We start from the raw sequence: 27287 nt of genomic DNA, 5'->3' as shown, positions 1-27287 counted from the left end.
TGGTTAAGAGAAAGAAAGAAGAATTTTCACAGGGGAACAGATGATGCCAAGTCTTACTCAATATTTAAATTTTTTTTATCTAACCTGAATATATGGAGTAACAGAATGGAACAAGTATTTGTTTAATCAAAGTGTAGTGTTTCCATGATTGTAAAAATATTTATATGAATATACAAGCTTTATGTTTACCCTGTGGTGAGCTACATACAAATCTAAGTATTAGATGAATTGGTTTGTAAGCTGGAAAAGAAAAGCAATTTCATTTCATTGAAAGTTTGTGAATGACCTGTGCTGTGGGCGTTGGCCTCTTCATGTTGATCAAATGTTACCTAACATTTTATGTTGCTTCCATACTGTCTCCACTACTCTTTGCAAATGGCAATAGAACAAAGGGATTTCCTGGTCTTTTTTCAGTGTACCCTAATTAGGTTCCTAAATTATTCTGCTTGTCTGGTATTATGTGGTGAAATAGGAACTCACTGCTCTCATAAGACTTTTTTTTTTGCCACTGCTGCATACTTTATCAGACATTTTGTAGTAAAATCTGTTCCACAAAGCTTCACACTTGCATAACTAGTTTCAACAGTAGCTTGATCTTAGAACTCAATTGCACATCACTATTGCTAATATTATCATTGTCCCTCACACAGTTTACCTACCTTTGTCTTACATCTCCATATATGGGATGTTGTTCACTATCACAGCACACAGACAGGTTCGCAGGAGATTTATCATGGGGTACAAGACTCTGTGCTTTGGATTTTCTTGTATTTTATTTGCTTATTGTCTTTATTCACCAATTCCAGAGAATATTGAAGAACGTTGGAAAGTGAGATATGTGGATACTATTATAAAAGTGGCTTCACGTATGGTAATATATTTTAAATGGAGAATTGGAGTACCAGTTTATAATTATACTTGAAACTTCTTTTAATTCTAAATGTTTGAAAGTGATTTCAGGTTTTTTTATTGTTGTTGTTTTATTGTTGGTTGGTTGGTCAATTTTTTTTGTTATGTTTTTTGTTTTGTTCATTTTTGTTGATTTTTGGGGAGGTCTTCGTATTCTTGTTCTGATTTTTGTTTTTCTTTCTTTTCTTTTTTGCTGGTTTTATATATAAGTTCTTGATCAACTTGGACTTAAGTTTTCTACAGGGAGGTAAGAATGGATCAATTTGCATTCTTCTACATGGTGACTTCCAGTTGAACCAGCATCATTTGTTGAAAATACTGCCTTTTTTTTCCACTGAATGATTTTAGCTCCTTTGTCAAAGATCAAGTGATCATAGATGTATGGATTCATTTCTGGGTCTTCATTTCTGTTCCATTGATCTACTTGCCTGTCTCTGTACCAATACCTTTATCACTATTGCTCTGTAATACAGCTTGAGTGATTCCCCCAGAAGTTCTTTTATTGTTAAGAATAGTTTTCTAGCTTCTGTTGTTATATCTCCCTTTTCACTTCTGATTTTGTTAATTTGGATACTGTCTATGTGCTCTCCAGTTAGTCTGGCTAAAGGTTTATCTATCTTGTTGATTTTCTTAAAGAATCAGCTCCTGGTTCTGTTGATTCTTTGTATAGTTCTTTTTGTTTCTACCTGGTTGATTTCAGCTCTGAGTTTGATTATTTCCTGCCATCTACTCCTCTTGGCCTTATTTGCTTCTTTTTGTTTTAGAGCTTTCAGGTGTACTGTTAAGCTGGTAGTGTATGCTCTGTCTAGATTCTTTTTGGAGGCACTCAGAGCTGAGTTTTCCTCTTAGCACTGCTTTCATTGTATCCCATAAGTTTAGGTATATTGTGCCTTCATTTTCATTAAATTCTAAGAAGTCTTTAATTTCTTTCTTTATTTCTTCCGTGACCAAGTTATCATTGAGTAGGACATTGTTCAACTTCCATGTGAATGTGGGCTTTCTGTTGTTTTTGATGCTATTGAAGACCATCCTTAGGCCGTGGTGATCTGATAGGATGCATGGGATTATTTCAATCTTCTTGTATCTGTTAAGACCTGTTTTGTGACCAATTATATGGTCAGTTTTGGAGGAGGTACTATGAGGTGCTGAGAAGAAGGTATATTCTAATGTTTTAGGGTGAAATGTTCTCTAGATATCTGTTAAATCCATTTGTTTCATAACTTCTGTTAGTTTCAGTGTGTCTCTGTTTAGATTGTGTTTCCATGATCTGTCCATTGATGAGAGTGGGGTGTTGAAGCCTCCCACTATTATTGTGTGAGGTGCACTGTGTGCTTTGAGCCTTAGTAAAGTTTCTTTTATGAATGTCAGTGCTCTTGCATTTGGAACATAAATGTTCAGAATTAGGAGTTCTTCTTGGTAGACTTTTCCTTTGATGCGTATGAAGTGTCCTTCCTTATCCTTTTTGATAACTTTTGGTTGAAAGTTGATTTTATTCCATATTAGAATGGCTACTCCAGCTTGTTTCTTGGGACCATTTGCTTGGAAAATTGTTTTCCAGCCCTTTACTTGTGAGATAGTGTCTGTCTTTGACACTGAGTTGTATTTCCTGTATGCAGACAAATGCTGGATCCTGTTAACATATCCAGTTTGTTAGTCTATGTCTTTTTATTGGGGAATTGAGTCCATTGATGTTAATAGATATTAAGGAAAAGTGATTTTGTTTCCTATTATTTTTATTGTTAGAAATAGAATTATGTTTGTGTAGCTATCTTCTTTAGGGTTTGTTGAAAGAAGATTACTTTCTTGCTTTTTCTAGGGTATAGTTTCCCTCCTTGTGTTGGAGGTTTTCATGTATTATTCCTTTGTAGGGCTGGATTTGTGGAAAGATATTGTCTAAATGTGGTTTTGTCATGTAATATCTTGGTTTCTCCATCAATGTTTATTGAGAGTTTTGCTGGGTATAGTAGCCTGGGCTGGCATTTGTGTTCTCTTTGGGTCTGTATGACATCTGTCCAGGATCTTCTAGCTTTTATAGTCTCTGTTGAGAAGTTTGGTGTAGTTCTAATAGGTCTTCCTTTATGTGTTTCTTGATCTTTTTCCCTTACTGCTTTTTAATATTCTTTCTTTGTTTTGTGAATTTGGTGTTTTGATTATTATGTGGCATGAGGAATTTCTTTTCTGGTCTAGTCTATTTGGAGTTCTGTAGGCTTCTTGTATGTTCCTGAGCATCTCTTTCTTTAGGCTAGGGAAGTTTTCTTCTATAATTTTGTTGAAGATATTTACTGGCCCATTAGGTTAGGAATCTTTGTTCTCTTCTATAAATATTATCCTTAGGTTTGGTCTTTTCATTGTGTCCTGAATGTTTTGGATGTTTTGGGTTAGGAGCTTTGTGCATTTTGCGTTTTCTTTGACGGTCGTGCCAATGTTTTCTATGGGATCTTCTGCACATTCTCTTTTCTGTCTCTTGTATTCTGTCAGTGATGCTTGTATCTATGACTCCTGATCTCTTTCCTGGATTTTCTATCTCCAGGGTTGCCTCCTATTGTGATTTCTTTATTATTTCTAGTTCCATTTTTAGATTCTGGATGGTTCTGTTCAATTCCTTAACCTGTTTAGTTGTGTTTTTCTGTAATTCTTTAAGGAAATTTTGTGTTACCTCCTTAAGGGCTTCTAGCTGTTTACCTGTGTTCTCCTGTATTTCTTTAAGGCAGTCATTTATGTCTTTCTTAAAGTCCTCCATCATCATCATCATCATCATCATCATGAGATGTGATTTTTAAATCAGAGTCTTGCTTTTCTGGTGTGATGGGGTATCCAGGACTCTCTGTGGTAGGAGAACTGGGTTCTGATGATGCCAAGTGGCCTTGTTTTTGTTGCTTATGTTCCTGTCCTTCCCTCTCACCATCTGGTTATCTCTGTCTGGTATTAGCTAGTCTTGCTGTTTCTCACTGTGGTTTGTCCCTCCTGCAAGCCTGTATGACAGTACTCCTGGGAGACCAGTTCTCTCTGAGAGGAATTTGGGTATGGAGAGCTATGGCACAGTGTCAGCTTAAGGGTGCAGATGGAAACTGGAAGGATCCTGTCCCCAGCTGTTCCTAGGTTCCTGTGCCCTGATGGCTCTGACCAGGTCCCTCTTGGCCAGGAATTTGAGCAGAAGTGGTGGTCTTACCTGTGCTAACTGATATGTTGCCTCTCCTGGGAGACCAGCTCTCTCCTGGCAGTATTTGAATATGGAGCACTGTTGTACAGGATCAGCTCCTGTGCAGACAGAAACTGGAAGGATCTTGTCCCAGGCTGTTCCTTGGTTCTTGTGTCCTGAGGGTTCCAGATATGTTCTTCTGAGCAGAAGTGGTGGTCTTACCTGTACTCACAGGCTTGTCAGCCCTCCTGGGAGTCCTGCTGTCTCCTGGGGGTATTTGGTTATGGAGCACTGTGGCCCAGGATCACCTCTGGGTGCAGATCCTACTTAATCATGAAGAATGATTGTTTTGATGTGCTCTTGGATTCAGTTTGTGAGAATTTTGTTGAGTATTTTTGCATCAATATTCATAAGTGAAATTGGTCTGAAGTTCTCTTTCTTTATTGGATCTTTGTGTGGTTTAGTAAGAGTGAATTTGTGGCTTTATAGAATGAATTGGATAGTGTTTCTTCTGTTTCTATTTTGTGGAATAGTTTGAAGAGTATTGAAGGTCTGATAGAATTCTTCACTAAACCCGTCTGGTCCTGGGCTATTTTGGTTCAGAGACTTTTAATGAGTACTTCAATTTCTTTAGGGGTTATTGGACTGTTTAAACAGTTTATCTGATCCTGATTTAATTTTGGTGCCTGGTATCTGCCTATAAAATTGTCCATTTCATCCAGATTTTTCAGTTTTGTTGAGTATAAGCTTTTGTAGTATGATCTGATGATTTTTGGGATTTCCTTGGTTTCTGTTGTGTCTCCCCTTTCCTTCTTTCTTTCTTTTTTTTTTAGTTAAATCCATTTATTTATGAGAAGTCAAAAACAATTATTTAAACAAAAATACATATACTTATCATGGAAATGATGAGTAACCAATGCTAGATCTTGAGACATTATTTGAAATCAAGTATAAAATAGTACAACAAAACTTTTAGATGTTTACATTTAAATTTAGAATTGGCAAGGAATGAAATATCCCCTAAAGCATTATTAAGGCTTTTTGATAAACTATCCTGTGCCAACAGTCTAAAATGAGTTTCTTCCAGTTTTGCCATGCTGTTTTTCAATTGTGTCCAGTTGAATTCAGCTGCTTACTGAAATTTCAACAATGAAGTGAATAGTCTGACATTGGGTGTAGACCCACACAGACTATTGTTTAAACTGCACTGTATTTTTTAACTGATATTCTATTTACTTATATTTCAAATGTTAACTCCTTTCCCAGTTTTTCCTCTGTAAACTTTCTATCCCATCTCCCTTACACTGCTTCTATGTGGGTGCTCCCCTATCTACTCACCCACTCCTGCCTCATCACCCTAGTATTTCTCTATACTGGGGCATCAAATCTTCACAGGACCAAGGGCCTCCCTCACATTGATGTGAGATAAGGCCCCTTCAGCTTCTTCAGTCCTTCCCCTAACTCCTCCATTGGGGATCCTTTGCTCAGTCTAACGGTTGGTTGTCTGACAGCATCTGCATCTGTACTGGTCAGGATCTGGCAGAGCCTATCAGGAAACAGCTGACATAAAGTCACAAATAATATAAAATACCTTGGTGTGAATCTAACCAAGCAAGTGAAACATCTTTATGACAAGAACTTCAAGTCTCTGAAGAAAGAAATCAAAGAAGATCTCAGAAGATGGAAAGATTTCCCATGCTCATGTTTTGGCAGGATTAATATAGTAAAAATGGCCATCTTGCCAAAAGCAATCTACAGATTCAATTCACTCCCCACCAAAATTTCAAATCAATTCTTCATAGAGATAGAAAGTACAATTTGCAAATTCATTTGGAATAACAAAAAGCCCAGGATATGGAGAACTCTTCTCAACAATAAAAGAACTTCTGGGGGAATCACCATCCCTGACCTCAAGCTGTACTACAGAGCAATAGTGATGAAAACTGCATGGTATTTGTACAGAGACAGGCAGGAAGATCAATGGAATAGAATTGAAGACCTGAAATGAACCCACACACCTATGGTCACTTGATCTTTGACAAAGGAGCTAAAACTGTCCAGTGGAAAAAGGACAGCATTTTCAACAAATGGTTCTGGTTCAACTGGAGGTCAGCATGTAGAAGAATGCAAATTGATACATTCTTATCTCCTTGTACAAAGCTCAAGTCCAAGTGGATCAAGGACCTCCACATAAAACATTGACAAATGTTCCCCATTTTTAAATAAGGTTATTTGGTTCTCTGGAGTAAAACTTCTTGAGTTCTTTGTATATATTGAATATTAGCCCTCTATTGGATGTAGGATTGGTAAAGATCTTTTCCCAGTCTGTTGGTTGCCATTTTGTCCTATTGACAGTATCCTCTGCTTTACAGAAGTTTTGCAATTTTCTGAGGTCCCTTTTGTCCATTTGTGATCTTAGAACATAAGCCATTGGTGTTCTGTTCTGGAAATTTTCTCCTGTGCCCATTGTTTGAGGTTTTTCCCCACTTGAGGGGATTTTAAGAAAAAAAGAAGAAGCTGTTTTGTAGCTGAAAATGAGGGTCTTAAACTATTATTAATATAGTAACTGCATAACATTTTAAAATATTTAACTAAATTAGAGACAACAGAGATTGCATAATGGGCAAAACCCCTTGCTGTGCCATAATGAGGATCTGCATTCAGGTCTCCAGAACTCACAAACAGCTGAAAATGGTAGCATGGATTTCCTACAGTGGGAAGGGAGGGAAAGACAGGAGAATCACTGGAGGCTCTTGGAAAGTTTGGCATAGATAGATAGATGATAGGTAGATAGATAGATAGATGATAGATAGATAGATAGATAGATAGATAGATAGATAGATAGATGATAGATAGATAGATAGATAGATAGATAGATAGATAGATAGAGATTTAGATATAGATATCTAGAGCAATTGGACTTAAACAAGGTTAAAAGATAAGGACCCACACTACAGTCTGACTCCCATAAGCACAAATGGTTGACATGTTTCACACACACACATACACACACACACACAAACACAAAGAGAGAGAATTTTATAATACTAAATTGGGTGACAAAATAAAAATAAAATTTTGGAATATATATAAAATAACATATTACAGATAGTTTTTGTTTTAGATAAAACTATAGTTAAACTATACCTATGCAAAATACAGTGAAAATTTGATGGCATTATATGAAATTACTTTTATTTTCAAACATTTCATATCTAAGTTATTTATTTATTTATTTATACTTTATGCATTTCTTGTTTTACTACTTCTTTGAGAATTGTGCACAATTATAGTTTTACCAATCTTGAAACTCCTTACTTAGCCATCCAAATTTCCTAATTTGTATTCTCTTTTTTCCCCTACTAATCATGTCCAATATGTACTGCCTGAGTACTCTTGGATGTGTGTCTATCAACAAGAGAGAGGGCGATGTACCAGAAGCCAAGCCCTTTTAAAAAACTGACTCTTCTCTCTGAGCAGCTAAAATTGTTCAATAGCTCCTTAGCTAGGGATAGGACATCATGTCCATTTCCATCTGCCAAGATGGGATTTGGTGTGACTTGAGTTTCATGGGCCTGTGCACGCTGTCACCATCATTGATTTCACATTCAGCTACCATGTTGTATCTGGAGAACACTGGGTGGTGGTGGTCATGGTGGTAGTGGTGGTGGTTGTTTTTAACTTTATTTTTTTATTATTCTTTCTTTTTGTTTTTTCATTTTGTTTTGTTTTGTTTCAATCCACATTTTATTCCCTTCCAGGCCCACCCATACCTCTAAACTCCCTGGAGCCTCCAGACTCTTGGGGGTTAGGTGTATCTTCTCTGTCTCAATCCAGACCCAGCAGTTCACTGCTGTATATGTGTTGGGGCTCTCATATCAGCTGATGTATGCTGCCTGGTTGATGACCCAGTGTTTGAGAGATATTGGGGGTCCAAGTTAATTGAGACTGCTGGTCCTCCTACAGGGTCACCCTCCTCCTCAGATTCTTCCAGCTTTTCCCTAATTCAACCACAGAGGTCCACTGATTGGGTCCAAATATCTAAATCTGACTCTTTCACCTGCTTGTTGGGTCTTTCAGAGGGAAGCCATGATAGGTCCCTTTTTGTGAGCGCTCCATAGCCTCAGTAATAGTGTCAGGCCTTGGGACCTCCCCTTGAGCTGGATCCCACTTTGGGCCTTTCACTGGACTTTGTTTTCCTCAGGCTCGTCTCCATGTCCATCCCTGCAGTTCTATCAGACAGGAAGAATTATGGGTCAGAATTTTGACTGTGAGATAGCAACCCCATCCCTCATTCGATGTCCTGTCTTTCTTCTGGAGGTGGGCTCTACAAGTTCCCTCACTTCCCTGTAGGTCATTTCTTATAGGGTCCTTCTTTTTGAGTCCTGAGAGTCTCTCACATCCCAGGTCTCTGGTACATTCTGGAGGGTCCCTCCAACCTCCTACCTCCTGAGGTTGCCTGTTTCTATTCTTTCTGCTGGCCCTCAGGGCTTTAGTCCTTTTCACCCACCCAGTATCAGATCTTGTTCCCTTCCTCCCCATCCCCTTTCCCTCACAGGTTCCTCCCTCATTCCCACCTTGTGGATGCTTTTTTCTCCCTCCCAAGTTGGACTGAGGCATCCTTGCTTGGGCCCTTCAACTTACTGTTTGTTTGTTTTTTTTTAATTCATTCAGTATCTCTGGATTATATAGTCTTTAAGTCTCTTCTTCTGCAATGATCTCTGAGCTTTGGCAAAAGAGAAGGCAGTATAGATGATCCATTTAGAGTTGAATTCATATTGCATCTCTGTGTCAATCATAATCTACTACAAACATAAGCTTCTGTAATAAAGATCGAGAGATGCATTAATCTATGGCTATAACAATAAGTCATTAGGAGTTAGTTTAATATTATGCACACTTAACAGAGTAGCAGTAGCAGGTTCCTCTTCTATAGCCTAGGATCTGTCTATCCACAGATTATTGACCCAACAATGGGATTAGGTATAAGTTTCATCTTGTGCAATGGGGCTTAAATCCAATAAGGATGTGACTGTTTAACCCATAATGTTCTAACCTCTATTACAAAAGTAGGCAAGTCTTTCCAACCCAGTGGCTATTGTCCTTCACAAGCTTCACAGTTTGTCAAGATTGGTGATTACATTCCTCCTCTGGTAGTATACATAGCAACTTCCAGTCTTAAAACAACTAGAAAGGATACAGTTTCCAGGTCAGTAACAATATAATATCTTCAAGCATTTATTTATTTATTTATTTATTTATTTATTTATTTATTTGACAGTTTTATTCATTCACCTGATGAATTTCCTTCTTTCACCCCTTCATGAGCCTACTGGATTCCATCTTCTTAACACATTGCCCTCCTACTTTTATGTCTTCAATCCTTTGTGCAATCCAATGAGTTTAATTAGAGTTTCTTGATGAGAAATGCAGGGAGATAAATTACTAGAGCAAGGGTAAACATACTAACAAGTATTAAAGAAAGTTATGCCTCCTCTCTCAATAATCAATAACTGCCAGTATGTCCTCAGGGAGGGATGGGATTTCATTTGTCCATTCTCCATTGTATGACTTGTTCATGAACTCAATCTTGTGCTGGTCTGGTGCAGATGAACACTCTGAGATATCCATGCTACCAAAATATAATTAGAAAATAAAATCAGTCCTCTAGAGTATTATCACATTATTTTTTACCATTGCATATGTATATTTGTTGTTATCAAAATAAAAATGTATAATGGTTAAAAATTTTGTCATGCTTTTATAGGCCACTTTATTTGAAAACATAGGTCTCATGAAATATGAAACAATATTTTCAACTATGGCAACATTTTACATTACACAAGCAGTTTCAGATGAAAACATCACAGTGATTGATACAGACTTCAGTGGCATCCCTGTTCGTCTGTACTTGCCAAAGAGGAAGTCTGAAAGAAAGAGACCCGCTGTGATTTTCATTCATGGTGGGATCTTTGTCTTCGGGAGTTGCAGTAAGTATATTTCTGATGTGTGTGGTTCATATATTTATATTCAAATAAGTACTGTATATTGACAGAATTTTGTCAGCATAATGTTGACTTGGGTAATATGTACTTCTTAGCAGAGATACATTAGGATGTATGGCTCATGGCTCACACATATTTCTTCGTTTACAGCTTGGTTATAAAACAATCATGTAGAAGTAAGATTGTTTCATTAGGGAAATATTGTTTTTAAATAAACATATGGATAGCCTAGACTTGGAAGTATAAATGATGTGCTTGGAATTCAGACTAAAATAACCTAATCACATAAATTGTATGAAACATTAACCTGAACCAGATGCTTTAGTTGTTAGATCTGAAATATAATTGTCATACTGCAGTCCACATTTGTTAAAGTTGTAGACTGTGATATAACAATAACATTTGAGGCTTAGAAATCAAAACATAACTTGGTATTAAAATGCTAAAAATAAAATAAACCTGAGTAATCAGTTTCTGGCTTAGACCTCTGTATTCCTGTCTGGAGGTGAGTGTAGTGTGTACAACATACAAACACACACACACAAACAAACAGAGAGAGAGAGAGAGACAGAGACAGAGAGACATAGAAAAACAGAATAAGTGAGGGGGATAGAGAGAATTTTAGACTTGATGACATGGATTTACTACATAGAAAAGCTTTAGGATGTTGTGCTGTGTAACAGATGTAACAAACAAGTAATAGCACTCCTGTCTTCGATGAACCTGTCACCTAATTATAAGATCCAGTATTTTCTCTTCATAATCTGTAAATATTTCACGTTAAGCAAAAATGCCACTGTGCAAAGCTGGGCAGCCAACTGAGTGGGCATGTTTCAGAGAGGTATTTCAGATACTTCTGCTGAGTAGGTACCTTTACAGATAGGTATTATGTTTCAGTGGTGAAAAAAAATAGATTAAGAACTGTTTTCAAGTCTGACAGAAAGGAGAGAAAGCAATAGGCCTATGAGCAGAAACCAGAGCATTATGGCTCCCATTGAGCAGCCCATGCATGCCATCCATGCTGCTGGAAAATGCTACCTTTCAGAAGCTGTTAGGCCCTCTGATTTGTTCCAGTGTTATTTCTACATTGTCATCCCGTTTCCAACCTTGCCTGCTCTTTCTGGGACATAAGCGCATGTGTTTGGTGTCTCCCAGTCCACTTCTCTCCTTACTTCTCTCCACTGTCTGAAACTTCCTGGCATCTTACTGATCTCTTCTGCATTACTCTCTACTTACATCCGGGGATAGGACATGTCTATATTTTGGTCAAGATGAGTCTCTACTTTCCTAGGAATTATAGTTTCTTCCAATTCATCACCTGATTTATGATTCCTCTACCTGCAGTTGTACCCCCTTTTTGATTCCTAAGTGTGCACTATCTTTTCTGCCTTGACTTCTGTCAGTCCCTGGTTGTTCTAATTATTTCCTTATCACTATTTTCTGAGACTTTGTTTCCAATTCTTTATTTGTTTCCAATATAGCCCCCAATGCCCATCCTGTTGATATGGGCTGTTTCCCATCTCTAACATTGTTGCTGGACTTAAGTTGAATCAACTCACCTGCAGACTAGTCTGCATACCTGATTGTTAGTGTATTGTGTGATTTCCTTAACAGGTACCATCATATCACTTTCTCAAAGAGTAAACAGAAAAATAAATAAATCTCCCAAGAACACAAGAAAGGCAAACATCCTTCGATAGTAACCACTGTGCTCTATGTTACAGTTTCATCTACACTTTATGACATTTTCTGGGCACAGAATTCTGAGCATCTTCTTGTTCCTGTCCACACTTAGTAGCTTTAGATTGCAATCTGATCTTCACTCCGTAATTCAAATGGCTCATCACCATTATTTAATTTCTGGTACCTTCTTTCTCACATTCCATGATTTGAAAATATAGCTACATGAATTATTGGTAAATATTTGCGACATATTGACCACCTAGTGATAAAACTTTTGTTGAATATTGAAGTATAGATCTTCCATTCCTATTTTGATAATTTTGTCCACTTTCTGACTCTACTTTAAGTTTTTATTTCAACTATACTTGGTGACATATATTTCTCTGAACTTTGAAAATTCTCATAAAATTAATATTTTTTCAGTAAAAAGTTTTAATTTTTCTCTAATTTGTTTCCTCATGGTTATTATGTTTTTATGTCTAACATGATGGATGGCAATTTATACATTTTAGGTGAATCAATATATTTTGCTATCAAAAAGTAATATTGACATTGCTACCTATGAAATTTAGTAAAACATTTTCCTTTGCTCTCCTTTCTAATTATTTTAAGTTGATTATAACTTTATTTCATCCACAGTTAACGTTTGTAAGGAACTACGAACGTAAGACCATGCTATTACTTGATTTTATAAAAATTAAATTACTTTTCTATACAGAAAGGTAATATGAAGTTTACTTCTAAGTTTATTAAATATGCATGACCTTATGTAAAAATGTAAGCCTTTGGCAAAGGAAAAATTCATTTGTTTTAATTACAGTAAAAATGCATCTTGCTTTAAGTAAGCTGATGTTCCTTCATTGAAAAATTCCTTTAAAAAGTAACTATGGTAAATATCTTCCTTTGTGAAAATTATAACAGTAGCTACAATGTTATTTTCAACTTAATTCCATATTTCTCAATTCTTCTAGCAAGAGTTTCATGGAATATGGTGGTAATGAGTTTCAGATAACTTTTTTTTAATTTCCTAAATTCTAACAGAGTATTTCTCTAGGTAACAACAAAAGTTACAGGGTTCCATCAATTAACCACAGTCCACATTTCTATCACATCCTTAGGTTATCTGTGGGTTCTCATTGATTTTCTATTTAGAGTGCATCAATTTATGTTCATTTCTTTCATTTCAGAGACAACAGATCATGACAGCCTGAACAGGCACACATCGAACAAGCTTGGTGCTGTTGTTGTAGGAATAGAGTAAGAGAATAATAATAATGCTTTTAACCACATCCTGGACCCTCATAACATAGGCCTGACTTTCTCAGAGCTTGTCACCTAGCCATCAAATAGCTATATCCTGTGGGGTTTTGTTATATATTTTTTTCTTAGAATTTTTATATCAATGTGTTCTCAAAGGCACTAGTATCTGCTATGATTTTAAAAATTGTACATACAAGTATAAGGCCAGAGGAATAAGCATCTTTGTTATCTCAGCTATGACATCTCCAGAAGTATGAATTTACAGGTTTCACAAGTAGCTAACTTTATCTGCAGATAACAAACCTAAAAAGTGTTCTCATTATATTCTTGGGATGTTGGGTTTTATTTGACCTGGTTATAAAACAGTGTAAGGTTACTGTTGTTTTTGGTTCTAGTTTTTTTTTTTTTAAGGTGAAAATGTCAGGAAAGTTTGAATATTTTAAGACATTACAAGTATTATGTATTATGAACAATTGTTTCCTCTATATTACTGAAACTCTCATCAGAAGGATGAAGACTTTACTATACATTTTGCTAATCCCATAGTACATGGTGTAGAAATAGACTTTGCAGACTTACAGACCTCAGACAAAATCACTGTAAGGAATTTCATAGTTGAAAATATGTTAGGGGCCGGTAGAACCCACTAGAGACTTCAGTTCTGTCCTGTTCATAACTATTTGTTAATGGAACCAGAAAAAAAAACTTAAGGTTTTCAGAAATATATAAATTATAACAGTAAGAATGATATGTCTTTCATGCAATATTTTAGCTAAATTTAATGCATTATTGTTTTAAGTAAGCTTTTTAATGGTATAAAGTATTGTATATTGTTTATGAATTCTGCATGATTTTAGATACTTGGCTGTTATTTACTTTGAAGACTATTAATATTTTAAGTCATTTTGCTGGTTTTCAAATATTTAAGACAGAATAAAATATAAATATCTACAAGGATCATATGATGGACACTTTAATATAAGCATATGAATTATCCACTAATTCTAGCAGCTATTAAGATGATAAAATAAAAAAGTGAACTCTATTGAAGTGTACTTCAAAGACCGAACACACACAACAGAGAATGAAAAGATGTACTAGTACTTAGTCTAATCAAAAAATTCAAAAAGTTGAGTAAGATCTTTGGTATACTTAAAATATGCATATTTCATGTCTATGTTGATTTAAATTCAGATCTTCAACTTAAGATATGAAACTCTACATTTTTGTTGAGTATTTACATACATACATTTATAGTTAAAGCCATGTGTCAATAATTTACTCTCATATTTTCTAAATTTAAAGTTTCTGGGTATTTCTGTCAATGGCACGTACTGAGGGCCACTGACACATGCAGACATCATAGGGTGAACACACCTTCTGTCTCACTCAATTCCCTACAGCCAATATCTGAAATCCTTACCCACAATCTAGTCCTCACTTTACGACAGACATTACCAGTGAGCTCCACTTAATTGGTGAGACTTAGGAATCAAAATAGGGTCAACATATCAGTGTATCTGTTGATGAGAGTGAGATGTTAACTTGCATAACTTTAACAAGGGTTTTGTTGTGGATTTGCTTGATCTACCTCTAAAGCTACAGGCTTGCTCCTAAGCATCCATTCCCAGCTGCCCTTGAAGACTGTGTTCATGTGACCAAGTTCTTTCTCCAGGAAAATATTCTTTCAAACTACAGAGTGGATCCCTCTCGCATCTGCATTATGGGAGACAGTTCTGGGGGTACCTTGGCAGCAACAGTGACTCAACTGGTATGCTGTATGTGTTATATACATTTTAATCCTAATGCAAAAGAAGTTATGTTTTAGGTGTGTTTGCATTACTTTTATACTGTTATATCTGAAATTTAAATTAAACAAGTATGATTTTACATTTTGCATATTACTTTTGATGTGCTAGGGAAAGCTTTTACAATTTTACATTTTTAGAGGTTGGAGGCAGGTTCTGGGCCTTCGATCCAGGGCAGTATGCTTTCCAGGCATGTATGCTACCACAGGACTATGTAAACTTCACTTTTAAGCTTAAACAGTTTCAAAATGGGCTTTTTTTAAGATTCCCTAAATTGCTGTTTAGTTTCTGCTGGCCTTGAACTTGTGAGCCTCCTGCCCAAACATCTCAAGAACTAGGTATTAGGAAACTATAATGACTCTGGCTCACTCTGCCAACGTTAGGGGGGAAAAAGCAACATAATTTATGAACCACTCTATTCATTACAATAATGGATTTTGCATTCATGATTTACTGAGTTTCTATAGATAAAATATAAAAATTATCAATATTTTTGTATCACTATCATTGATGAGTATATTAGTTACTCTTTCCCTCTGAGACTAAATACCTGACAAGAAGCAATTAAAGAGAAGAGGGGACTTTAACAGCAACTAGTCTGTACATAATAGCAGGGAAGGCATGGCAGTTGGAGCATTTTACAGAGTATAAAGACATCTTCTGATTCTATTGTAAGGGTGACACCCTTCCCACAAAGTCCAAGTTGGTATCTCAAGAGGCTGTCACAAGTGAAAAGATTGTGAGAAGCAGAGATGTGGCCACCAAATCTCCTTCCAGTGCTTCAAGGGTCAGATGCTTTGGGCTAAGTTATACCCTGTAACCCATCTGACTTGCCAACATTGAGACATCCATTGCTGTTCCTCATCAGGTGTTCAACGTCCTAGATAAATGTCAACACTGCCAACTATTCAGCAACTGTCCTCTTTGGGGAAAACGAACCTGGTCACCAAAGTCTCTACAGGGGATTTGTCATAGGATATTCTGAAATTGTTTTAGTATAATAGGATCCAAATTTAGGGATTTATAATAAATGATACTGATATTAATGAGTATTTATGATGGCTGTTATTTGAAAAGTTTTTTATAATAATAAAGTTTAAACCTGAGAAATTAGAGGTAAAGACAGTATTTGCACCATGAAATTTTACTACCTTTAGTGCAGTGGGTATTAGAAAAAGAAGGAGTCTAGTGGTTCAGAACAGCACAGATCTAGTGAAATTTGAAGCTCAGACCTTCTCCCCGATGGGTAGTGTCATGGCATTTATTCCAGACTAGTTTGATTTAGAGCATGTGAAATTTTCAACTACTACCTAGAGAACTATTGTTCTCCCCCTTTTTCTATGTTAAGTGCAATAGTTTTTATTTAATGTGTGTGTGTACATGGGTTTATGTTATTATACATATTTAAAAACGTGTGTACTTGCATATGCATGTTCATGTGTATGGTTATGCATGTAGATTCCAGAGGTTGATATAGGGTGTCTTCTTCTATCTTTCTCTACCTCATTTTTGAAACTGGGTTTTTTTATAGGGCCTAAGATCTCTGAGTCAGCTAGATTTGCTCTACATTTACCTTCAGGATTCCCCTTGAGTTCACCATGCTCACACAGGGCTGAGGTAACAGGTGTATGCTGCGATGCCCAGCTTTCTCTTCTGGCCATCTGTAGTCAGTTCATCAAGGTGGCATCGACAAATCATTTACAGACAGCCATTTCCATGTACTCCACATCTGATTGGATTAATTTCTTACTCATTTTCTTTTCTTTTGTATTTCAAAATGAAATTAAAAGGTCAACTACCTTATAACTTGGCTGCTGTTCTTCAGGAACAAGCATGTTTACTAAGTCACTTGGGGGCAGCAACCCTGCTTATATACATGAAGAAGCTTTAACAATTCTGCCTCCGTTTTGAAACTGTGCTCACTAAAGAATTTTTCTCTACTCCTAGGAGAGGCTTCATTTTATTTAGAAAATTCCTACTCCAAAACCACTGGGAAGTAACAAGAACCTAGAAAGATTCTCTTGAGAAAATTTTTATTTCTTCATTTTCTTCCTGACTTATACAAACTGCCTTCTATTGTTCTGTAATTTGGAATTGTTCAAATGTTAGCCTTGTGATGAGCTAAGGAGATTTCACAGAATTCTTTCATTTTGTGTAAGTCTTTTGCCTATATGAGGGCATGGCCTTGAGTAAATCCTCATGCTTTTCTGCCCATGCACAAGTTCCAGAAATAATGACTCTGAAAGTTAGCCATCTATGAATAAATGCCTAGGCCACAAGCTTTGGCTTATTTCCACTAGCTCAGTTACCACCCTTACTCTATTCTAACTACCTCCACGTGGTTAATTACCTCTCCTCTGGTTCATGTGACCATCTTCCTCAGAGTTTGGGGCAAATCTCGTGGCACCTGATTCTATCCCAGAAATCCTTTCTCTATACCAGAACTTCCACCTCCTTTATTTCCTGCCTAAGCCAACAACATTTTATTGACAAGTGATGCTTTCATACATTACACAAGAGTTTCTTTCTACACTTGAGAGCACTTTTCATAGGGTGGAATTTCCCAAGGATTGGCAGCAGATATGGTCACTGTTTCAGAACTGCTGTAGAAGCTGATGCTGTTGAGATTCTCATGCTCACAGGTGAAGTTCAGAGTCACTAAGCGGAGTGCACAAGAACAAAGTAATGTAGCTGCAGACTCACAACTCCTCTTATTTCTGATAAGAAACAGAGGCTTGACATGCAACATTACACATCCTTTTCTGATCTTCTGATTTTCATAAATTATTCTCTGTCTCATCTATCACTGTTATCATAACTACACTTCTTAGGTAAATAAGTGCTTTCTTTAGCATGCCATGTTCCATTAGACTTTACTTTATATATAAGTATTGGCAAGTGTATTGAATTATATTTGTAGATTTTTCTCATATTACTCAGGTCAAATATTCTTCTAGGGAAACTAGACATGGTAATATGCTTATTATTATAGCAATTGGGAGACTGAGCAAGAGGACACTATGTTCTAGAACAGCCTGAGATTCACAACAAAGCTTCATTACAAATAACAAAAGCTAAATCTCTTAAAAGAAACAAACAACAAATACATTGTAGTTATTCTGTCATCTTTACCTGGACGCTTGGGATCATCCTGATCATGTTGCTGTTTACATGTTATATGTGAATAAATGTGTGAGAAACAAAATAGGCATTGTTCCTGAACAGATGAAATTAGAATGACTTACTCTCATGTCTAAATTAATGAATAAATTTTATGAGAAAATCACTGATAAGGTTTCAGATAAATAAATTAATTTTACCTCAGGCTATTAAATTAAAGCTGCCAATCCTTTTGTTTGAAAGCTATTGACTCATTAGTATTCATTATATTTCTAGCTACGGAATGATCCAGAATTCAAAAATAGAATCAAGGCACAAGCCTTGATATACCCTGGCCTACAGTTGATTGATACCTTTCTGCCATCTCATCGAGAGTATGAACATGGTCCAATCCTGCACAGGGAGATGATGCTCAAGGTGGCATCTCTATATGTGACTAGAGACTCATCACTGACCCAGGCCTTACTGAGAAATGAGCACATGCCTGAAGGATCAAGACACATATTCAAGTTTGTTAACTGGAGTGACTTCCTTCCTGAGAAATATAAAAAGAACCATGTTTACACTGAACCAGTTCTTGGAAAATTGAATGCTTCCTACCCAGTACTTGTGGATAGCAGGCTGTTTCCTTTGCTAGCCAATGACTCCCAGTTACAGAATTTGCCACTAACTTATATCCTCACTTGCGAACATGATCTATTAAGAGATGACAGTTTCATTTACATCGTTCGGCTTAGAAATGTTGGAGTTCAAGTTATTCATGAGCACATGGAGAAAGGAGTTCATGGAGCTCTATCATTTACTACCGGTACAGTGGCTTTACAGCTAGGATTTAAAATAAGAGATAGGTATATTCATTGGTTAGAGGAAAACCTATAAATTAGAGGTACATGAAGCTATGAAGTGATTTAGTTAGAAAAGTAATCCGATAGCTATACTTTGAACTACTGTATGATGAATGGACACAAAATAATCTGAGTTTTGGGTAAAATTGTATTTCAGTTTGAATAAAGATTACTGAATATATTTGAGAAAGTTACTTCATCTTCTAAATCTTAGAAATATTGCTATAAACAACAATATTCACTTCATTATTCAATTCAATATTCACTGCCATTAATTATCATTTCTCAGGAAAGTTGTACTGTGAGTATTCAAAAAATGATAGGACAGTACAAAAATGTGATGAGGTTTGTGATATGAATGGAATCTCGAGGACTAGTTAGGTTGGCACATTATTCTCCAGTACTCTAGAGGCAACAAGGTAAACAAATCTGATAGTTCAAGGTCCAGATCATCTATATAGCTAATTCTAGTACAACCATGGCTGTATAGTGGCATGCTGTCTCAAAAAAAGAAAAGAAAAATTTTAATAAATAGTAAAGAAAAGAAACCACAAATGAGAAGAAAGTGTGATAAAGTACAGTTGTAGTGACATTTAAGTGGACTGAGCATTATAGTATACTTGTGTATTGGAGGAAAAGGTTAACATCTTACTGCAAATTATTCCTAAAGCTTAAATATTTACTTTAACTTTTGTAAGGTGAAATACTGATAGACAATGCCTCTTAATGGAGGGATGGTACCCAGACAACTATAGGATGCAGGTGTAATTATTTATAGTATTCTTTTAGAGTCATGTGGTGATTCATTGTGCACACAGAGACTGCATATCCAGGGAGTTATCTGAGTTGATGATCTTCAGACATGTTTGCTTCCCTGTGATGATGGAACTCATGTTCCTGTCAGCAGAAATCAATTCATAAATAGCTGGATTTCCACTAGGAAACATCAAAATCAGTGTTAATTTTCTGATGTTTTGGTGATTTTGCTGCTTGTCTATGATTGTTTGACATGTTTGGTGCTTATCCTTAATGCTTAACAGACTTTGTGAAATGGAAGTTAAGCGTGTCTTGTGAATTTAGTTGGTAATCTAACTCATCCTCATTTCCAACATTTTCATTAGTGTTTTTCTGCATCTGGAGCTTTTTTGTTCATCTCAGCTATGGTTAGCTCATTGACCTCTCAGATTTCACCATATGAGCATCTTCTCTGACACTCAGACACTAAGCTATTCCAAGAACATCAGGAAAGGCTGACTAATAGGTTTCTTTGCTGTAGTAACATCACTCTGCTTGTTTCACTTGTGAAAGAGGAAGAGTATTGATCTTTCTAACAAGCCAGACTTGATAAAAATTGCTTATCTTCATTAAGTGTTAATCACAGGATGAGAGAGAATTAGGACAGAAATAGCCATAGAAAGTGAATGTGCTTTCCCTCAGATGATAGTTCACTTTTTTGAGAAGACATAAACAAAACAGCAAAGGGGAAGACCTAGGGACCCGAAAAAGTACCCCATCCAGACTCTGTTTAGCTGAATACAGCCTAGGATCCCTCCCATCCTGATAAAAGCTCCTTAAAATAAAGCTGTTACTTTGCTTCTCTATGACTTGGTCTTCTGTCTTACCTGGATGTTCAATTCTTTGTCCTTTACATGGAATGAGCTCAGTAAACTCCTAGACAACCACAAGACCTCTTCCTCCTTCACTTTTTTTCTTTTACATTACTTTAAGTCCCATAGAATTTGAGATCATTGTTTAACAAAAAACAAACCCCCTATTTTATTAATTAACTTGCTTATAAGACTTCTGTAGTTTTGACAAAACAAGAACATATAGATAGAAAACTAGAATCGTAGTGTGATAGCTATTCTTGGTGGTCAACTTGACTATATCTGAACAAACTACAACCCAAAACTGGAGGGCACACTTGTGAGAGATTTTCTGGTTGGTTTGAAGTGTGTGAATCCACTTCTAATCTGGACCTTTGAAATAGGAAGACACACACAGATTTTTGAGTCAGAACACACACCTTTAATCTGGGCCCCACCTCTGGTTGTCCCCTATATAAGGACTTGGAAGAAGGAAGCTCTTTCTCTCTGCCTGCTTGCCCTCACCTTGCTAGCACACCCATTTCTTCACTAGCATTAGAGCCCACTTCTTCAGGATTCCAGCATTCACTGAAGATCAGCAGAGACATCCAGTCTTGTGGGACTGATCAACTACTAGATTCATGAACTTTCCATTTATAGCTAGTCATCGTTGGGATTACTGGACTATAGTGAGATTATATATATAATATCACTTTGCCTTGTACAGACTTTTAGCTTAAATATTTCTTGGTTTTGCTGAAATATTGAGGTCAGAATACCATTTAGATAAGTGTCAGGTTTATGTGGTTCTAGGAGATTATTTTGACAACTCTAGCCTTGGAGCTGCTAGTGAAGCATCAGCAATACAACACTTATAATCTCTCAAGGATTTTACAATACTCAGCTTAGGGTCAATTCTTCTATGAGTATTTGGATGTCCTAATATATCTTCCCTGTCAGCCTAACCGCTAATGTTACTACACTGGAGTAGTTTTTATCAAATGGACCAGCAGGCAATTTATAATCAAAACTATTACCATCATGAGTGATTGGCACAGAGAGGTTATTAGCATCCCAAACAATAAGAACAAGTGGTGAACCCAAGTAAAGAGAAACAAGCCATTCTATTTGCAATATGTTGTATTTCCAATTTCCTCACTATGGCTCCTTTATCTTTTGATGAAGCAAACTTATTTACCTACGAATACATAATTTCACTCCACATTTGCTGGGAATCATGCAATTTCTGCACTCTTGCTTGGGTTTCACTTTTGCTAGAAAGGTCCCACTTGTTCCCTTCTCTCCCAACACCTCTGAATAGTTCAACTTTAATTTAATTTCTTCTCGCTCTCTCTTTTGTAAATTTATCTTTTGGTGCTGTATTTTATTTGTTGATGTATTCTTACATTAGTAGAGTAGAACCAATTTGTTCATTGCTTGTGATATTTTTTTTGGCCTTCTGAATCTAGAATAAAGTCACTTTCCAGGGAATTGTTGTGTCTGTATTCACCAGGGAAACTAATCTGTGCTTTCCTTTCACTTTTTGTCCTTTCAGTTGTTTTTTTGTATGAAGACAATACTTCATTGTAGAATTAGTTTTTTGTTTGTAAGTATCAGTGCTGGTATTTGCAGATTATATGCCCTGTTTATTAACCACATATTCTCCTACAAATGTTCTTTCCATGATCCTTTCTGGAAAAAAATACCTGACAATAAACAATAGTAAAAAGGAAGGCTTTATTCTGGTAGATTTGGTGAGTATATTGTCCTGGTAGGGAAAGCTGCCTAGTCACATTGTGCAAGTGCTCAGCTCACTCTTTTACTTATAGTCTGGCATTCAGGATGAGTCTCCCAACCTCCACTGTCCTTGACATTACAAACCACAATGCAATTTATAAAGAGAGGTCTCTACCCCTGAACACCCACACTCCATTGTCATACCCTTCCCCACATCCTGCCTTTCTGTGTTTATAACTCCTGTGTGAATGAATTACAATTTGAGAAAAATAAATTATAATAAAAAAAAAGAATTTGACATTGGGCAAGGATATGGAAATGTCAATGGGGGGTCATTTTATGGCTATGAGACTTTTTTTCATCTTTTTATTAGATTTTTCTTTACTTACATTTCCAATGTCATCCCCTTTCCTGGTTCCCCTTCCCCAAAATCCCCCTATCCTATTCCACCTCCCCCTGCTTCTCCTTTAGCAGAAAAGTAGTATTTGGTTTTCCCCTAGGCCTCTGGCCTCTCCAGTCTCAGGTTTTATGCCTGAAGTGTAAGGTTGTATCTCATAGACTGAGCCTTAAATACAGTCAAAGTGGTTCATTACTCCATCCATTTGTGCCACTAATGCACCAGCATATCATTCAGGAAGATTACAAAATCATTGCACATATGAACTCAAATTTACTGTTGCAGCACAGACAAGGCCATCATAGGTTCAAGTTAGGATACCAGACTCAACAAAAAGACTAGGACATGGGTTCCCATCTCTAGTCAAGAAGATATTGAGAATTGGCACTCACTGTGGTGGTTTGAATAGTTATGGCCCCGTAGACTCACGTATTTGAATATTTGGCTCATAGGGAATGGCACTATTAGGAGGTGTGACCTTTTGGCATAGTTATGGCCCTGTTGGAGGAAATATGTCACTGTAATGGTAGGCTTTGAGGTCTCCTATATTCAGTCTATGTCCAGTGTGGCACATAGTCTCCTTCTGTTGCCGTTGGACCAAGATTTAGAACTCTCAGCTTCTTCTCCAGCACCATGCCTAACTGCATGCTGCCATGTTTCCTGCCTGTAATGATGATAATGGACTGAACTTCAGAAACTGTAAACCAGTCCCAGTTAAATGTTTTACTTTATAAGAGTTTCTGTGGTCATGGTAACTCTTCACATAAAACTCCATGTTGTGATCACTTACAGGTGGGTCCCATGTCCAACACAAAATTAATTTTTGTAGATTTTTCTCTACAAACATTTTCAGGAATTTCTTTATACAATTGTAGGCTAGTGAATCCATAATCTTCAGAGCAAGTGGATAGGGTGATCCCTCCAAAAAGTTTATGGCCCTTTTTGAAAAATATAACAAAGTAAACTTAATCTGATCAAGTAATGATTGGAAACCTTCAGCAAAATAATTGAAAATGAGCTTTTTAAAATATGTTGACAGACACATACATAAGCAATGACTGAGGAGGGTAGAAGAGTAGGGTCAAAATTTACCAGATTCGTGAAGTAGAAAAAAACAGAAAACAGTAAAGAATGAGGAAAGTAGATAATGCTTGTTACTGTATAAAAAACAGAAAATGGGTGAGTATTTAAGTACACTGAGTAGAAATAGTCTAAACCAACAGGAAACAGAAAAAAATAGTAATCAAAAGCATAAACACAAAGATAACAAAAATGAACTCTTCTAGGTAAAATAATAAGTAGATATGCTAAATATGTGTCTTATAAACTAACACACGGCAAACACAAAATAGTTGTAGAATATCATAACTGAAACATACTACCCATTTTGATAAATATGAAAAGTGCTACTGTCTTATTTAAAGAAAGCAATTTCAACTTGGTTTATAAGAAGATCAGAATCTATGGGGTAGAGTAGACAATGGACAAACCAGACCAAAGTGTTTCAAACTGACTGAAAAATAAAAGAATGAAACTCTGCATCCAGGAAGAGGAGTAGCTATGATTTACTCTATTTTTCCACTAAATATAAATGAAACTAGTAAATAATTCACATAAAAAGGCATGAACAGTCTGAAAGTTGAAGAAAAGATAGATAGTGTGCTAGAAGTCTTAAACTTATAGCACAGGATAGTGGTCTATTGTCCCAGATCTGTTTCTATTTTATCTTTTCAAGAGTTTGAGCATAAAATACTAGTAACCTCTAAAGTCAGGCTAAACAAAGACAAAAATTCTCTTCTCACTAACTAAACCAAGAAAAGGGTAGATTAGTAAAATAATACTATGTCTAGAAAGAAGAACATGGCCCATCCCATATCAGGAAAGTCTGGTGGAAGAGTCTGGATATCTGCTCTAATGAACCTTCACTTCGGTGAAGAAAGCGAAACACCATTTCAAGAACATAGAACCAAAGAAGGTGCTAGAAACCAAAATAAATAGACTGAAGTCAACTTTACCTGTCAATTTATTCAATTTGAAAGTTGTGTTTCAATTTTTGAATGGTTGATAAGATGTCAAAATTAAACATTAAAAAGTATTTATTTTAAAAAAAATTTACCAAATTGCTGTGATACCAAAAAAAAAAGTTTGAAAAGACAGAAGGTTTGGAGAAAAACAATATAGATGTTTTCCAAAGTTATGAAAGGTAGACAACAGCCATCTCCTGGGCCCTGGAAATTAGAAAGCTTGAACTAGGTAGGTATTATGTATAAAATAATCAAAGTGTTTATTAAGGGGGTATTGATAGGTGTGAACTAGGGGATCCAGGATGAGTTTGTGAGGCTGTCTGTTGGAATTTTGAAACCTATTAGATGAAAGCTTTGTTGTGTCTCTGACCAAACTTCATGGATTTACATAAAAGTAGCATTCCCCCTCCAAGAAGACATTGGGTCCTTTGTTTCTGCTTTTGTTTTGCTTTTTTCTTTTCTCATCTCTGGTGACCTAGGCCTCTCTTATTTTGAAGTGCAAGGACTGTCAAGGAGTCTACCTGGTCTTGGATTCTGATAGCTCTAAGAGATGTCATCAAGCCTTTCTTGTACAGTTAAGACAAATAATGATAGTATGTATGTCACTAATATGGCTAAGCCTATGTTCCCGTGATAGCTACTATATGTAATAACACAAAGGAGGGCAACTATTTGAGTGTATGATCAATTAAGAAGATTGGAAAGCTCTTGCTTTAGGAGCCAATTTATGAATAAGGATGCCAAGGTTCACATCCCAGACTTGTTGGTAAAAGAACAAAAGTAGGCTGAAGTTACAAAAGAGGAAGATGTCTGTTCTAATAAGTTGGTGGTGCAATAGATGAATAAATGATGTAATCATGGCAAAAAGGAAGAGAATCCATTAGTGAGTTATGGCTGAAACTATGAGATAATGATCTGGAGTTTAGAAAGAACAGTGTCTCATCCAGAACTGAAACAGTAGAGGATAGCCAAGAAGGAATGAGTAGAGGTTAGTATGTCTTAATCACAAGAGAGAAGCTGTTTTCTGGTGGCAGTGCCAAGCATTATGAAGGCACTGCTTGAGAAAGTTTCAATGCTTGGAAAACCTGGATTGACCCTTCACCACCCTTGGAATTTTGCTAAACATCTTTTGCTTTTATTTATATTTCTCACTGTTAAAGGCCAATTACTTCCAAAAACTAGACCTGGGATAACAGAAACTGGTGTAAATTAATGAAACTTCACTGGGAAAAACCGTTTTGCAAAAGATTGAGTCTCTTTTACAACTTACTATTTAGATACACAATTAGTTTATTATTGAGTATTATTAGTAAGCATGATAAAAAATGATTTGAGAAAAATTATTAAAGGAAAGAAATTTAGGGAAATTCTAGAAGTTGACAAACTGTGATTGAATCACTGGGTTTTTATGTTCAGCTTCAGTAATATGGAGTCAGAATTAATAGGAAAAGATTTTGATCTACAATTAATGAAAAACCTTGATCTTTATTGAAGGCAACGTAATCAGTTTGAGGAATCCTTCTGTACTTCTATTCTTTATAGAATTGTAATAAAGATAGGAATTGTACTGAAGCAGGAGTACATGACAGAGACACAGAGGAAAACATTTATCTCAGTGAACTGCCTGCCTTCCAGAACAGACTTGTCAGGACAGGACTTTTTGGATATTATAGATAAACAAAGAACAGATTGTCTTTACTTAAGCAATGAACAGCACAGTATTTTAAGAATTAAAGAAAGAGGATGGTTATATATGTGTATATATATGCATATATGTATATATGCATACAAATATAAAAAATATTAGGAAGGAAAGGAAGAATTAAGGATTAGAGAGATTGGACTTTTGTAGAAAGACAAGTTGGACGTAACAGGCAGTAGGAAGTAACTTTTGATCTATTCTGTGTCAAAGTGAAACAAAATCAAATTCAAATAGTGTCATCTTGTCTAGCATTTCTGTAATTGCAAAGCTTTACAACATCAGTCTTAAGGAAGAAAATATTGCGTTTAAAGAAAATTGATTTATATCATAATGTTAATGTTTAGCTCTTATAAAATTACTGTTTGCTTGTTTTGTTTCTTTTTCAATATACTTATGTAATCAATGAAGATTTTAGAAGAAAAATGTATTCTAAAAGGCTGTGTGATTAAATGATTGAAGTTTTTGAGGAAATGATTTTAAGTATAAATAAAGCTTGTGAGAAACACAGGTTGTCAGAGTAAGTCAAGCCATACTGAGGTGTCCTTCCTCTCTGTCTTCTCTTTCATTAAATAAAACTACATGGTGTCCAGAATCTAATTCTTCCCTTGATGCCCCTGCATTCACCTGCTTTAAGCCCTGCCCTCACCCTGGGCTGATCCCCAGCATACTGGGGCTTGAAAAAAAATGCCTCCTGTGCCCCCTCTCTCCCCTGAGACTGGTGTCCCCAAGCCTGAGGGGAAAAAGGGAGCAGAGGCAGAGAGCAGGGTTTAGAAGACAGTGAGTATGGATGGAATGGCCTCCAGAGACCACTGAAGTGTGACAAGTCTACTTTATTGTTTCAGGGATAACATATACAAGGGGTTTTTAGGGATAGGAGTGGAAAGGAGTAATTGGTCATGGCATCAGGCGATCAGGAAGTGATGATTGGTTATACTATAGCACCTAATTTTCATGTGGGCAGGAAGCAAAATCAGGAAATGTGTACTGAGTTATGCAGCCTTCCAGAGCCTTCCAGCTCTGTACAAGGTCACTTTTCACACAAGGCCAGTCATTTGTGTTCATGGACACTTGC

General features: G+C 36.3%; 1 protein-coding gene across 1 annotated transcript; it reads left to right on the top strand.

Moving 5' to 3' along the window:
- The first annotated feature begins 733 nt into the window (after positions 1-733).
- On the top strand, positions 734-18803 carry LOC114617828 (arylacetamide deacetylase-like 2). Its single transcript, XM_028763447.1, has 5 exons — positions 734-871; positions 9816-10038; positions 12924-12993; positions 14596-14767; positions 18201-18803. Exons 1-5 carry the CDS (start codon positions 734-736, stop codon positions 18801-18803), a joined length of 1206 nt encoding a protein of 401 aa, XP_028619280.1.
- The last annotated feature ends 8484 nt before the right edge of the window (positions 18804-27287 follow it).

This window comes from Grammomys surdaster, unplaced genomic scaffold (genome assembly GCF_004785775.1).
Source record: "Grammomys surdaster isolate TR1022 unplaced genomic scaffold, NIH_TR_1.0 139, whole genome shotgun sequence".
NCBI classification, from domain to species: Eukaryota; Metazoa; Chordata; class Mammalia; order Rodentia; family Muridae; genus Grammomys; species Grammomys surdaster.
Note: the sequence above shows the minus strand (reverse complement) of the source record. Positions and strands in the feature narration are given on the sequence as shown.

Bases quoted from the DNA above. Each gene is read 5' to 3' on its own strand.
- LOC114617828 (XM_028763447.1), top strand. From the start codon at position 734: ATGGGGTACAAGACTCTGTGCTTTGGATTTTCTTGTATTTTATTTGCT. The intron at 872-9,815 runs GTAATATATTTT...ATGCTTTTATAG, and splicing joins TAAAAGTGGCTTCACGTATG to GCCACTTTATTTGAAAACAT. The intron at 12,994-14,595 runs GTAAGAGAATAA...CTACCTCTAAAG, and splicing joins GCTGTTGTTGTAGGAATAGA to CTACAGGCTTGCTCCTAAGC.